Genomic DNA, 16,064 nt, shown 5'->3' on the forward strand with positions numbered 1-16,064 from the left:
TGTGGAAGGGCCCTATGAAGTTTAGCCTAATGGCCAGAGCTCTCTGTCCTGAAAGTCAACCTCTTTCAATGGCAGGGAGAAACTTGCGTGGCAGCCAGAGGGGCGGGGCTGTTGCAGAGGAGGAGGAGGAGGAGGAGGGGAGATCCCTCCTCCCCCCCCTCTGGAATTCTCCTCTCCCCCCCCCCCCCCCCCCCCTCTCGTCCCAAAGCCTCCGGCTTCTATGTTCTCCTTATATGGACTCCAGAATGTCTGACGTCACCCCAACTCTGGGAAAACCAGCGCCCGAGCAACCGAACTTCTTCGGGCAGGAGCGCCAGACGGAAGGGAAAAGGGGGAACGGGAGGGGGGTGGAGTTTAGAATGCAGATGGACACCTGAGCTCGCCCAATGAGGGCGCGGGCGGGGGCGCCGCCATTGGCCGAGCCGCGCCGGGGGCGGGCGGGGCTGCGGAAGGTATGCGAGAGGGCGTGCTAGGCTGCGCCGGCTGAAAGTCGCCGCCTGGCTGCAGAGGGGCGTCAGTCGCTCCGTCACTGTGCGCGGGTCGAGTTGCCAGGGCTGTGAGTTCGAGTCCCCGTCGCGGCTCTTTTTCTCTCTGCCTGTGTTCCTGTCCCGGAGGCACCATGCCGGTCTTCCACACGCGGACGATCGAGAGCATCCTGGAGCCGGTGGCGCAGCAGATCTCCCACCTGGTCATCATGCACGAGGAGGGCGAGGTGGACGGGAAGGCCATCCCGGACCTCACCGCCCCCGTCGCCGCCGTCCAGGCCGCCGTCAGCAACCTCGTCCGGGTGAGTCAGTGATTGAGTGGCCGGGACAGCCTTTCCCTCTTTCCCTCCCTTCCCTGAGAAAAGGAGGGGAAACTTCCCAACACAACTTCCTGCCCACTTCCTCCTCTCTCCTGCCTCCACGCCTTGATCCCACTCCTTCACTTCCCTCCAACCCCGCCCAGACTGGACCTAAAAGTATATGTTGCCAGGAGACCAGAAATACAGCAGCCATGGGCAGATTTGGGTCCTCCAGGTGTTTTGGACTTCAACTCCCACAATCCCTAACAGTCTCAGGCCCCTTCCTTTTCCCCCTCAGCCGCTTAAGCTGTTAGGGATTATGGGAGCTGAAGTCCAAAACACCTGGAGGACCCAAATCTACCCATGGCTTATCTACAGGGTTTTATGGATGATGGTGACTGCAGTTCCCATCATTCTCTGTCATCACCCTCCCCAACCCCACAATCGCCCAGACAAATCTTTGTGCCAAGTTTGGTCCTGATCTGTCGCTGTTGCAGCTCGCAGTGGTCTCTGGATGTAACTGGACTGCAACTCCCATCATTCTGGGTCAGATGTTCTCCTGGTCATGATGTGTCTGTGTGCCAAGTTTACTCCAGATCTGTCGCTGTTGGGAGTCGCAGCGGTCACTGGATGTAAGTGAACTGCAACTCCCAACATCTCCCATAGAATCATAGAGTTGGAAGAGACCTCATGGGCCATCCAGTCCAACCCCCTGCCAAGAAGCAGGAAAATTGCATTCAAAGCACCCCCGACAGATGGCCATCCAGCCTCTGTTTAAAAACATCCAAAGAAGGAGCCTCCACCACACTCCACTGCTGAACAGCTCTCACAGTCAGGAAGTTCTTCCTAATGTTCAGATGGAATCTCCTTTCCTGTTGTTTGAAGCCATTACTCCATGTCCTTGTCTCCAGGGCAGCAGAAAACAAGCTTGCTCCCTCCTCCCTAAGACTTCCCCTCACATACTTATACATGGCTATCATGTTTCCTCTCAGCCTTCTCTTCTTCAGGCTAAACATGCCCAGCTCTTTAAGCCGCTCCTCATAGGGCTTGTTCTCCAGACCCTTGATCATTTCAGTCACCCTCCTCTGGACACATTCCAGCTTGTCAATATCTCTCTTCAATTGTAGAGCCCAGAATTGGACACAATATTCCAGGTATGGTCTAACCAAGGCAGAATAGAGGAGTAGCATGGTTCTCCCCCCCCCCCCCCCCAATTTCTCCAGTATGTTTTCCTGGCCATGCTGGGTCTGTGTGCCAAGTTTGGTTCAGATCCGTCGTCGGTGGGGTTCACAGTGGTCACTGGATATAAATGGACTGCGACTCCCATCATTACATGTCTACCCCCCCCCCAAATCCCTCCAGTATGTTCTTCTGGTCATGATGGGTCTGTGTGCCAATTTTGGTCCAGATCCATCACTGGATTTAAGTGGACTGCAACTCCCATCATCTCAGATCTATCCTCCCTCAAATCCCTCCAGAATGTTTTCCTGGCCATCATGGGTCTGTGTACCATGTTTGCTCCAGATCTGTCGTTGGTGGGGTTCACCGTGGTCACTCGATATAAGTGGACTGCAGCTCCCATCATCTCAGGTCTGCCCCCCTCAAATCCCTCCAGTATGTTCTCCTGCCCATGATGGGCCTGCGTGCCAAGTTTGGTTCAGCTCTGTCATCAATGGGGGTTGCAGCAGTCTCTGGATATAAGTGGACTGCAACTCCCATCACCTTGGGTCAATCCAAACAAGCTTTTGAGAACACTTAGTCCAGTGGTTCTCAGCCTGTGGGTGCCCTTCAACTCCCAGAAATCCTAATAATTGGTAAACTGGCTGGGATTTCTGGGAGTTGTAAGCCAAGACACCTGGGGACCCACAACTTGAGAACCACTGGCCTAGTGCCTTGTTGAGTTTCTTATGCAGCCTTGCACTTTCTCCCATGCTCTCGTCCCATGGTTACAGCTCTGTACTTTCCCTGTCCCTGTTGTTTACAGCCTGGCCATGTTTACATTAGCTATTGCCAGTAATGGATATTTGCTGTTTAATTCTGAGTTTTATCTTGTTGTTACATGTTTACATGTTTTTACACTTGTATTTTGTGTTTTATGTCATGTCTTGTTTTAGGCACCTTGTGCCTTGTGTAAGTTGCCCCGAGTCCCTTCGTGGAGATGGTGGCAGGATACAAGAATAAAGTTGTTGTTGTTGTTGTTGTTGTTGATGATTATTATTATTATCCCCCTCAAATCCCTCCAGTGTGTTCTGCTGGCCATGATGGGTCTGTGTGCCAAGTTTGGTTCAAATCTGTCGTTGGTGGGAGGCACCGAGCTCTTGGAAAGTGGGAGCCATCTTGGGAATTACATACATACATACATTCACATTTGTTTTATAATTACATAGATAGATAAATGATGTTTTAATAAAAATGCCTATGTGGAAAAAGGGGACAATTAAAATTATTATTCAGATAGTAATACAGTGTATGTTTTAGTTGCAGGACGTTGTTTGAACTTGTGAGTATTAATTGGTCTTTTATCAGTGGGTTTTAACCTGCATTTTAACTTTGTGTATCTTGCTATATGTAGTTTATTAGTGTTTGATCTCTTTGTTTTTAACAATGTTGTACCCTCCCTCAAACCACAAGGAGAGTCAAGCAATAAATATTATTATCATCATCATCATCATCATCATCAGTAGTAGTAGTACACAGCAAACAAGATCATTTTGCTGGCTTTTATATTCGATCACACATCAGAGACTTCCCAAGTGTCTAGGATTGTGTGATGTATTGGCCAATAATGTGCGCAGATCCAAATAAGGTGGCCTTTTGAAGCTGACAGGAGGTAATTTTGTCAGTGCCAATTGTTTTTAAGTGCAGGCCAAGGTTTTTAGGCACTGCACTCAGTGTACCTATTATTATATTATTATTATTTCACTGACACAAAAGCACAGTATGTCACAGCAAACAAGATATATATGCTGGATTTCGTATCAAAAAATCACAAGTCGAACATTTCCCAATCGTCTAGGACTGTGTAATGTATTTTCGAATGATGTGTGCAGATCCAAGTAAGGTGGTCTTTTACAGTTGACAGATTGTGATATTGTCAATGTTTATTGTTTCCAAATGCCAGCTGAGATCTTTTGGCACGGCACCCAGTGCGCCAATGACCACTGGGACCACCTGTCCTGGTTTATGCCGGAGCCTTTGCAGTTCGATTTCGAGGTCTTGATAGCGGCTGAGTTTTTCCTGTTGTTTTTTCCTCAATGCGGCTGTCACCTGGTATGGCAACATCAATAATCCAGACTTTTTTCTTTTCCACAATCGTGATGCCTGGTGTATTGTGTTCCAAAACTTTGTCAGTCTGGATTCAAAAGTCCCACAGTATTTTTTGCATGTTCATTTTCCACGATCTTTGCGGGTTTATGATCTCACCAATTCTTTACTGCTGGCAGGTGGCACTTGTGACATAAGTTCCAGTGAATTATCTGGGCCACAGAGTTGTGTCTTTGTTTATAGTTTGTCTGTGCGATTTTCTTGCAACAGCTGAGGATATGGTCCATGGTTCCATCAACTTCCTTGCACAGTCTGTATTTTGGGTCATCCACTGATTTATTATTATTATTATTATTATTATTTATTATATAATGGAAGTTTTATTATATTCTCAAGCTATTAAAAGGTTATTAGTATTTTAACCTATTGTCTGAGGTTTGCCATTGAGCAAGCAGACACCTTGGCCAGTTTGCCACTTCTTAGGACCTTCCCCTCACCCATCAGTTTATGTATTGACTCTGGAAGCAGCATTCAGGATTGTGCAGAAGCTGGGATGCAAATTTCAGGGGGTCATATAAATACTTACTGCTCGAACTGGGTTGTGGCATCCCCTTCCCTTTCTCTTCTGGGCAAACTCCCAGTGTTCATTTGTCTTCATCAAAGATACCGAGAAGGGCCCCCTTCGGCTCACTATCTGCTTTGCCTTCTCTCATTTTTCCTTCCAATCCCTTTCTGCCACTCACTTTCCAGACTGGATATTTTTCCTTTGCCCTGATTCCTCAGAACTGACCCTGAATGGTGAATCATGTCTCCAAATATCATCCTGCCCAACCCCATTCTGCCAATCAGGAACATACAATCAAAGCACTCCCAAAAGATGCCTACCTAGTCTCTGCTTAAAAACCTCTAGAGAAGGTAACTCCACCACACTCACTCCAAGGAAGCTCCTGCCCTAAATTTCTTCTTAATGTTTAGATGGAATCTCTTTTCCCGTGATTGGAATCCATTTCTCAGGGTCCAAGGGCCCTTCCTCGCCTTCTTTTCTCCATGCTAAACATATCCAGCTCCCAAAGCTCCTACTATTTAGTAAGGCTGGTTCTGCCATTGAAAACCCAAAGGGAAAGTGCTCTTGGCACTGTGTGCTCCTGGTGATCAAAGAAGGGTTTCCAAACAGTACAAAATGTCACATTTCTCTCAATTTCGAACACGTTATGTGTGCCGAGCCAGACTTCTAAAAGAGTAGCACTGTAAGGGTCCCCCATGCCTGTAATGATGTGGCACACCCCATTACAGAGTCTAGAAGAAACCACCCTACAACACCCACCCCTTCCCTTTTTTCCCCCTGAGGTCCCTTCCTTTTTCCTCATTTGTCTTTGAGCTGCTATCTGGTTATTAGAGAAATGCCTTGGCTTTAGTCTCTCTTTCTAGTATTTGATTCCGATTCCGTTATATTTCTTTAATTGCTACTTGCTCTATTCCTTTTCACTCCTCCTGGTCTCTCTTTTTGTCTATCCTGGCAGAGTCTCCTTTCCCCTTTTTAAATTGTTGATGAAGTGTCCTTCCCTTTTCCATATTCAAATAGTGCCTCTTCCCAAATTGCTTTTCTGCATACTTAAAGAGCCAGAGGAGTAATTGGCCAGATGATATCTAGCAGTTAATTTTACAGTGGCTTAACAATCGCAGCCAACTGTAGATCCTAGATAAGAATGGGAGAAGGACGTACTCTGGGTCAGATCAAGACACCTGTGGAGCTTATGGGGCAGGGGCTCCAGAAGTCCCCTATTTGCTTCCCTTTCCCCTTCTTCCTGTGCTCTCCCCCCAAAAAAACTAAGCATGGGGCACAGGAAGAAGGTGAAAATGGAGGACTTCTGCCGCCCCTGCACATAAACTCCACAGGAAACAATGTTGTGGACCCCCAACATTTCTTCTCTGAAGCTTTCTTCTGCTACTGTTTCTCTAGGACTTCTGGTCTTGGCATGTGTTCCCACCCTTCTTTCCAGCTTTTCTTTCTTTCCAAGTAGACAGAAAGAGTTGCAAGGGAAACAGCTGCAGAAATATTCCAAAATAGCACAGTGCATTTATTTTGTCCATTTCTCCTATCTTTAAACTATATAGTTCCCAGTTATTTAGGGGCCATGTATTTTTATGTTTCCTTTGGCTTGAAATGGTTTTTAACAGCATGTCTTTGTTCCAGTCAGTTCAAGGTTATACAGATGGGCCACCCTTGTTGCGCAGAAGCGGATTTTAGCCAGGTCCCATGCAAAAGACACATAGGCAAGAGGGAAAAGGAGCATCTTCATTCAAATGAGAGAGCAAAACATAAACCTTGAGTAAATAGCTATTCCACCAAAGCAAAGAGCATCGCTGTTAGAGCATAGCAGCATTACAGTATATTGCATCTCCTTCAGAGTAGCATATTGCTTCTCCTCCTTACTGTATTCTAAAATCCATAGTTATACCTCACCCAAACATACTGGCTGACCTACATTACCAGCTGCACATAATAATTAACATCCTAAGGTTTTTCTTTAACACACACTTGATCCTGCTACGAGTTACTGTAATAACCCTTGCCCTTTTATTATTACAGCCCAGACCAAACCATGAATTGATGTAGTTTAGCAGGTTTTTAAACAGTTTTATTAGTTTTAACTAGGCGTTTTTAATAAGTCCACTGTTTAATTCTATTTTAATGTTTGTATACTTTGGATTTTAATTTACACATTATATAATTTTTCGTGTTAGCTGCTTTAATTCTCCTTTGGGATAGAGGAAGTGAGATATAAATATACATAATACGAATTATGATGATGTAAGGTCCTGCTTGCTTGCAGAGTTAGGTCTTTGATATATACATCTTAATATACATCAATTAGGTCTGTATAATAATTCAAAATTTTCATGCTTAAAAACAATCCAGTAATGTAGATATTTGTATGGTTTGGCTTTTAATTTACGTATTGTATGATTTCTAGTGTTAGCTGCTTTAAGTCCCCTTTGGAATAGAGGAAGTGGGATATAAATATACATGATGATGGTGATGATCATGATGATGGTGTGAGGTCCTGCTTGCTTGCAGAGTTGAATATTTGATATACACATCTTAATATACTTCTATTAGGACTATATAATAATTCAGAATTCTCATACTTAAAAACAATCCAGTAATGTAGATATTTGCATGGTTTGGGTTTTAGTTTACATATTTTATGAGTTTTAGTGTTAGCTGCTTTAAGTCTCCTTTGGGATAGAGGAAGCAGGTTATAAATATATACAATACTGATGATGGTGATGGCGATTATGACGATGATGATGATGATTATCATCATCACCATCATGATGTAAGGAAGGTCTTGCTTGCTCGAAGGGTCTTTGATATACCTTGATATACATCTGTTTTAGGACTGCATAATAATTAAGATTCCTCATGCTTGAAAACAATCCAGTACTGTAGATAATATGTTTGTTGTGGAAGTGTTGTGCCAGCTCATTTGTTCCTTCTATGGCAGGTGCACTTTGATGGTATGTGGGAGCCAATAGGAATTTTCTTTTGATAGACAACATCTTTATTATGTCAGAAACTGTTATGATCGTTCTTCCCTTTCTATGATTTAAATCATTCTGCGAGAGCTGCTACCTAGAGCAGTGGTTCTCAACCTGTGGGTCCCCAGGCGTTTTGGCCTACAACTCCCAGAAATCCCAGCCAGTTTACCAGCTGTTATGATTTCTGGGAGTTGAAGGCCAAAACATCTGGGGACCCACAGGTTGAGAACCACTGACCTAGAGTAATAGTCCAATAGCCCCCAATGCAACAGTTCCTTGCAACTGAGTGGCATAGTAACCCTTTCCCCCTTAATTACATCATATGTTGCATCAAACAGCCAGTACCATGGCACAGTTGTGGTTTCCGTTCTCTTTCTACAGTAACTGTTTTTTTTTAAAAGATAAAACGGCACATCTGTCATCCCCCCTCCCCCAACACTAACATTGTTAAATCCAATGTCCTTAAATTGACTTCCCCTTTGTGGTTGTCGAGTTGCTTTAATGCAGCCTCAGTCCAGGGGAGAATCTCCCTGCTTTCCATCAGTTTGCTTGATGGGTTCTTTAAATCAGACAGAAGACTGGGTTGCGCTGTTGCTGGCATGCTGTTTGGGGTGTTTATTTCCGATCGGATGCCGAGGTTGTGCTTTACAAAGATGTTTTCTTTGGCTGGTGGTTATTCAGGTTAAGAAATCAGAGCTAATCTCTCCCTACACAACCCACTGATTCTCTCCTCATATGCCGACATTTTAACTCAGAAAACAAACAGCATCTAGATATTCAACATAATCCAACGCAAGTTATGAATATGTTGTTCTCAAGAGTTACAATTTTTAATGAGAACTTGCATTGGATTTGCCAAGCTGGCCTCTTTGGAATGTTACTAATCTAAAGTTTGTGATAAGGAACATGATTGCACTTTAGCTCTTGTGCTGAAAAATTTGCTGTTTGTATGTGTTCCGATGAAGTAGGTGTGAAGTTGCTCCTTTCAAAAGCAAGGCATTAATTATAAGTGACACAAAAGCTGATATAGCATTGTATTTTTCAGCACATTACTCTGAAGTAAATCCCATTGTATTTATTGGACTTGCTATCTTTCCAGCAGGCCTACCTAGTCAACTTGAAACTATGAATTTAAATGTATTGTTGAAGGCTTTCACGGCTGGGATCACTGGGTTGTTGTGTGTTTTCTGGGCTGTATGGCCATGCTCCAAAAGCATTATCTCCTGACGTTTCACCTGCATCTATGGCAGGCATCCTCAGAGATTGTGAGAAACTAGGAAAATAGGGTTTATATATCTGTGGAATGTCCAGGGTGGGAGAAAGAAGTCTTGTCTGTTTGAGGTTGGTGTGAATGTAGCAATTGGCCATATTGATTAGTATTTAATGGCTGAGAAGTTTTCAAGATGTGGCCTCTTACTGCCTGGAGGAATCCTTTGTTTAGAGGTGATTAGCTGTCCCCAATTGTTTCTTGTCTGGAGCTCCCTTGTCTTTATTTACTGTTATGATTTTATAGTTTTTTTAATACTGGTGGCCAGATTTTGTTCATTTTCATGGTGTCTTCCTTCCTGTCAAAATTGTCGACATGCTTGTGGATTTCAGTGGCTTCTCTGTGTAGTCTGACATGGTAGTTGTTAGCATGGTAGCATTTCTGTGTTCTCAAATAATATGCTGTCAAGGTTGGTTCATCAAGTGCTCTACTATGACTGACTTTTCTGGTTGAAGTAGTCTGCAGTGCCTTTCATGTTCCGTATTTGGACACTACATTTGGTGGTCCCTATGTAGACATGTTCACAGTTGCATGGTATATGGTAGATTCCTGCAGAGGTGAGAGGATCCTTCATGTCCTTTGCTGAACATAGCATTTGACCAAGAACACGCCACGAGAGTAAAGACAAAGATCCCCCCCCCCCCAGAGGAAAAGTGTTCTTACCATACATCAAGGGAACCTACAAACTATCAACAGACCGAATCAGAAAATCCAAAAAATGCTACGTTCAGCAAAGGACAAGTGCAGATTTAATATTTTCCTTTGAAATGTCTGTTAAATGTTTCTTATCTCTAGTAGTCAATCTGGTCATAGCATTGAAGAATTGTTTGGCCAAGACACATTTTGGGGCCTCAAATGTTACCTCTGTTTCCCTGGAAACCAGAAATATTCTTGTTAGGAATGCACGAGATTGAACTAGAAAAAAATACGGACAAATTGCTATTTTTAATGACCACAGCAGTGAAAATATATTACTTGAAAAGATGGAAACAAAAAGAAATACCAGAAGAAGATGAGTGGATGACGAAGATACTAGAGATTAGAGATATGGACAGGTTCACTTTCCTCCTGTCAATAAATAGGAATAAAAGTGAAAGAAACAGACTGGGAAAAAGTTACTGAATAACAAAGAAATAAGAAGATTTTGATTTAGTAAAGAGGAAATGGACAATATAAAAAGGAAGATTGCAAGAAGGGAGCCTAAGAAGTTAACAAGAAGGAGAAGGAAAAGAGGAAGGAGAGAGGAAGGGAAGAAGAAAAGAAAAGAAAAGGACCTCAAGAAGATACCAGGAAGTCAAAATGTCTACTTTTTTATTTATTGTATGTTTCTTTTTTTTAGTATTACTTTATGTTTTTCTTCTCCTTTGTTGTTGCTCTGTTTTTAATTACAAAATTTAATAAATATTATTTTAAAAATGTTACCTTTTTTGGTATATTTATAACAACAACAACAGCTTTATTTACAGTATATCCTGCCCTATCTCCCCGAGGGAGATTTTGATCTGCTAATTCCAAATATGACACCAGTTTTCCCCTATCAGATATAGTTTTACAAATACAGAACATACACCATATAGCAGTCTGCATCTGCTTGCTGATAGAAAACCATAATCACTAAGAAACTAGAAACAGTTTGTCCAATGCAGTGTTCTGAATCGGCGCCCCAAATATCCCCAGGAACCAAGACATCAAGATATTTTGGTGGGATATGTTATTCTTTCAATAGCACCTATTATTTGTCAAGAGACTGGGACCAAAATTGAGCATTTTGCTCAGATTAATTAATATTAGAAAGAAGTTGCTTGCATTGGCCTGCCTATTAATTTTAGCATTCAAGAGCCTGAAATTCTGTATATGCTTAGGTTGGTAACCATGTATTGTGCAAGTTGGCTATAGTCAGGTATCCAGTTGGAAAGTGTCACATAATTGCTAACATATGATAATGCCTTCTCAGAACTAAGTCCTGTTGAGTTTAGTGAGACATTATTTTTCAGAAGGAGAGTTGGATTGCTGCCTAAGTTGAAGTAAAGGATGGCTTCCTTCAGGGTACATTATAATGCAGCCTCAGAGAAGACGGGTTCTGTTTAATCACACAATCCATAAAGTCAAATTGGCATTTTGGGAGGAATCCAAAGGAACATGATGGCGCCTTGCTTACAGCAAAGAACTTAATCTATTTTCTTTTCCCAGAAGCAGCCACCTTTTTCACTTCCTCACCTTCACATTGAAGGATGTTGCTAGAAAGTAAACCCTCCTTCATACAAACAGCAAAGTAGCCTCCACTCGTCCATATTGGGTTGGATCCTGGCCAGAGAGTATCCAAGTTGCAAACATCTGACTTACAAACCACTCATAATTACAAACGGGTGTGACAACAGGAAGTGAGAGAAATCTACCGCTTGAAAGGGAAATTCACTCCTGGATGAGTTTTATCATAAGAAAAAGGTGTCTCCAATGAAGCTTTCTCACCAATTCTTGTTTCCATGACAAGCATTTTTTTTCAAAATCCAATTATCACAGACATAGAAAGTGAAGTGACATCATCTGAACAGGGGTACAGACAGCAAAATAAACATAACAGGGATATTAACCCTTCCCTATGCTATCCAAAGGATAGATGTATGCGTGAGTGTATATATGTATGTGTATGTATGTGTGTGTATAGATAGATAGATAGATAGATAGATAGATAGATAGATACTAGCTGTACGCGCTATGCGTTGCTGTGGTCAACCTTCCCTCCCTCTTTCTCTCCTTCTTTCTTTCTCTTCCCTCCCTCTTTTTCTTTCCCTTCTTCCTTCCTTCTTTACCTGTTTCTTTTCTCTCTTCCTTTGCTCTTTGGTTCCTTCCTTCCCTCCCTCTTTCTCTCTTTCATTCCTTCTCTCCTTCTTTCCCTCTTTCACTTTTTTCTTTCATTCTCTCCCTCCTTCTCTCCTTCCTTCCTTCTCTACCCTTCTTTCTTTCCTTCTTTCTCTCCTTCCCTCCTTCTTTCCCTTCTTCCTTCCCTCCTTCTCTCCTTCCTTCTCTACCTTTCTTTCTTTCCTTCTCTCCTTCCCTCCTTCTTTCCCTCCTTTTCTACTTCCACCTTCCTTCTCTACCCTTTTCTTTCCTTCCTTCTCTCCTTCCCTCCTTCTCTTCCTCCTTCTCTCCTTCCTTCCTTCTCTACCCTTCTTTCTTTCCTTCCTTATCTCCTCCCTCCCTCCTTTCTGTGTATCTGTTTTGTGTGTGTATATGCATATATGTGTGTATATATGTGTGTTTGTGTGTATATATATATGGTTTTCTGCGTGCGTTGTAATATTTTTCCTGTTTTTTGGCTTTTCAAGTCCCTTCTGCTGTGTTTTTCAGTGTTTTTAGGAGTGATGGTCACTCGTTAGCCTGAGAGGTGTATTGTGACCCAGTGGTTTTTGAGTTCTGTTAATCCCACAAACGAACATTTCATTTTTATTTATATAGATAGTTGTATAATTGGATAGACTGCATAAGCTCTAGTTTCATAAATATACTGTAGTTGTTGTGATTTTCTGTGGGTGAGCAGCTGGCAGCTGGAATACAGTATGTTCTGTTTCTGAAAAACCGATGCCATTTTTGGAATCAGCAGGTCAACTATACCTAGAAACAGGGCTAACGTTTGAAATACCAAAATGTGATAATAAATCCATCCTCCCTATTACATTTTCTGAAGTCCAGTAACTGATATTGGTCCGAATTCTCTTACAATTAGTGATTGCCACCTGGTTTTATCAGGATATAACACCATTCTGGAGAATTTTCAGGAAAAAAATTATTTTGGCTGCTATATCTGAGAGTGAATGATATAATAATCTACATGATGTTGTGGAGAGGGAGAGAGATGTCTAACTCCTCAGCTAACAGTTAGTGTCGTGCAATTTCAATGTCTTTTGATTATATATCAGGCAGGCAGTCTTTAGATGGTATGTATGTGGGTTGTTTTTCTTTTCTTTTTGCTACTAGGCTGTCAGAGCTTCCCTGTTATGGAGAGAAAAACTGGTCTTTCCTGTCATAGAATCAAAGTTGAAAGAGACCACAAGGGCCATCAGTCAGAGATTTCACTCTAAGCACTGCTTCCGTATGGAGAAATCCTTGATCATGAACAGGGAGGAAAATGTGATCATTCACCCAGATTGTCTTTGTGCAGCAGCTTGGTTCATGCAGCCTCAGAAAGGAATGAGTAAAGGTTTTGGTTCCCGAGTAGGAAAGAATATTTGAATTAAACTCCTAGGACAGAGGCCTTTTAGAGCTTTATTAATCCACTTCCAGCCATAAGGAAGATACTGTTCTGTCACTGTGGTCCTTTGTGTTTAATTATCACGCTGTGATTAATGTATTTAAATACATTACAACTGTACCCTCGGTTCGCTTCTGACACAATAAATAAATAAATATTGTGATCCTTCAGCTAGATGTTTGTCCTGATTTCAATGCTCACCATTGATAGTTCAGATTATGATTAGACTATTTTCTCTTTCATATAATTTAATTATGACAATCAAAGATCAGAGTTTAGAAATCTGTGTCCAATGAAGGTTGCATGATGCGTATCCATCATAGCATTTGCATATGAGGAAGGGGAGAGATGTGTCTGATATCCGAATCTGCCGAGTATGCCTGCCCTGTTTGGCATAAGTCCGCGCATGTAAAGCAGGTGAACATCTGCTTGCATGAAACATGCAGAATAATCACAGGATGTATTAAACCTACACCTGTTGATAAACTCTATAAGCTAGTTGGCATTGCCCCCCCCCTCAAATGTACGACAGGAAGTTGCTGCTACATGTGAAAGAAATAAGGTTGAACACTGTGAAAGCCATCCATTACATGACTACCAGCCTCCTCCCAGTAGACTCAAATCAAGGAAAAGCTTCATGAGAATCATCACTCCTCTTTGCGTCCCCCCAGCAACAGCAAGAGTATCCCTCTGGGCAGCTAAACCAGAAAATCCCAATTGGGTGGCCCCCCATGAGGGTCTTCCTCCAGGGGCAAACCAAGAATGGACACCTTGGAAGTCCCTGAACAGACTCAGAAGCGGAGTGGGCAGATCAAAAGACAACCTGGCAAAATGGCACTACCTAAAAGAATCCCACACCTTGTGTGACTGCGGAGCAGAACAGACAACTCTGCATCTGTATGCTTGCTCACTATGCCCTGCTTCATGTACAGAGGAATTGTTGGAGGCTACAGACAATGCCATTGCTGTTGCCCGTTTTTGGCCAAAAGATATTTAGTCCCTGTGCTCCTTCTATTTTTATCAGTTTTATACTCATTTATGCAATGATTTTGATACGAACTAAATAAAATATCCGAGTCGCAGCCTATGCCACTGCTAAGTGTGGTTTGTCCTCCTCACTGTCTTTGCGTTAATTTGAGGAAGAACCCTAGAAGAAGAAAGTCTTCTTATAGCCCTAATAACTACTTGGTGACAAAATTTCTTTGAAGCATGAAAACAAGGAGACTTGTAAAATAATGCTAACAAATTGAGTTTGACTTCCACCATTCTTGATCTATTAAGACTTCCTTTGAAGAGCCATTATCTTTTGGGATATTTCAGGTAACAAGAAGAATTGTGGGAGGACAGAGTTCTGACAGTTGTCGTTTGAGTCACAATCATAGCGTGATAATTAGATAATTAGCTCAGCGGCGCTCCTAATTGTAAATTATCCTGTGACTATAGGAAGGCTTCCTCTCAATAAATATGAATAGAATCAGATTGTTAGATAGTGAGCTTGTAAATTATATCTTTCTGGGTAGATAACCCAAGGGAAGGTAGTAATGATTTTAGGATTGATCTCTTGGATTGAATAAAAGGCATTACTGGTCCATTCTCTATTTTATTTTTCTCCAGCATTTGGCATTCAAGATTTATGTTCATGTGTTTCCGTTCCCTTCCCCCTAGCCTTTTGTGCAGGGAATGAATTGCAAGGTTTCGGCTGAAGGACAGGTTCCCCAGGCTCCAAGAGAAATTTCAAATACGGATATTGTTTTCTTCTCTCACTGTCTTTGATGAATTGCTTTGAGAAATATTCCACATTCTGATAACACTCTGGGGGAACAAAGGTATCTTCTTTCCAAACTAGGTCACTAATTCACTAACTTGGTATTCTGAAAAGCCTGCTGTTAACAGGAACTAATCTAAAAATAAGCTTTATTATATTGAATAGACTTTTGTAATGAACTTCTGGCATTATAGTGGCAGCCACCACACTACTGTGCAATGTTTCTATCCGTTACTAAAAGCAGAGCAAGTGATTAATACCTTTGTATTTCTTTGCATGCCATCCCTCCCTGCCCTCAGCAGCCAGTCCAGTTATAATGTGGTCTGTTCCTTATTCTCAGCAAGGAAGGGGCTGAAGGTTTATGGGCGTCCTTCCCTCTGGAGTGAAGTTCTTGTCAAAATGGTGATTCAAAGCTGTGTTGGCAGCAACTTTGGTCAGCATGAATGATTAACACTAACCAGGTTTGTCTGAACTATGCTCCACTAACTACTAGTAGATTCAAGTGCCATTTTGGCTTATGTTTGTTCTGGGTAGGGCCCATTCCAGTGTAATCTTCAAGGGGGAGGAGGAGCAGGGGCTACTTCCATTCAAGGGATGTTGGTGATGGGACCCACTCTGCAGATCATTGTTTTGACTACCATGGCCATAGATTGACAAGTTTTTTCTTTGTTCTAACCATATCAGTATATATGACAGATAGGATGTGGGGTTAACTGCAACCCTGAGACAATGCTGGTGCTTTCTAGGGTTGTGCATGGATCCGATTTCAGAAAAGTCTTTGGTTGGTTCGGAAGCCCGTAATGGCATGGTATGCGGTTGGACTGAATGGCCCTTGTGGTCTCTTCCAACTCTGATTTTATCAATGGAAAAGTGGATATTATTTTTAAAAATAATCTTTATTGAGTTTTTACAAAGGTGGATTATAAAATCAAGGGTTTTTTTTTTTTTTAAAGGGAGAGATGTGGGGTAGAGGGGATTTGGGTTTGGGCTGGGATTGGGATTTAGATTGAGAGGGGAGGAAAGGAAGCAAGCGGGGGGGGGGGGGATGAAAAATAGAGGAGATATATTGAACGTCCACTCTTCTCTATAATGGTATTCAAGGAAAAGAAGTTGCCAAGATGGAAAATTTTAAGTTTCCTTTCTTCTCCTTTTTCCTGTTGTTCGTCATTAGTAATTCTCTGTTCCTAAATTC

General features: G+C 42.3%; 1 protein-coding gene across 2 annotated transcripts in view; it reads left to right on the forward strand.

Annotated features, from left to right (window-relative positions):
* Positions 1-490: 490 nt before the first annotated feature.
* VCL (vinculin) overlaps positions 491-16,064 on the forward strand; it is a 101,577-nt gene continuing 86,003 nt past the window's right edge. Inside the window, exon 1 of one of the 2 annotated variants that reach the window (XM_060769136.2) lies at positions 491-787. In XM_060769136.2, coding sequence (XP_060625119.2) covers positions 620-787 — 168 coding nt within the window. In that variant the 5' untranslated portion in view covers positions 491-619. The remainder of the gene's footprint in view (positions 788-16,064) is intronic. The other variant, XM_060769137.2, reaches the window with a different exon arrangement.

This window comes from Anolis sagrei, chromosome 3, assembly GCF_037176765.1.
Source record: "Anolis sagrei isolate rAnoSag1 chromosome 3, rAnoSag1.mat, whole genome shotgun sequence".
NCBI lineage: Eukaryota > Metazoa > Chordata > Lepidosauria > Squamata > Dactyloidae > Anolis > Anolis sagrei.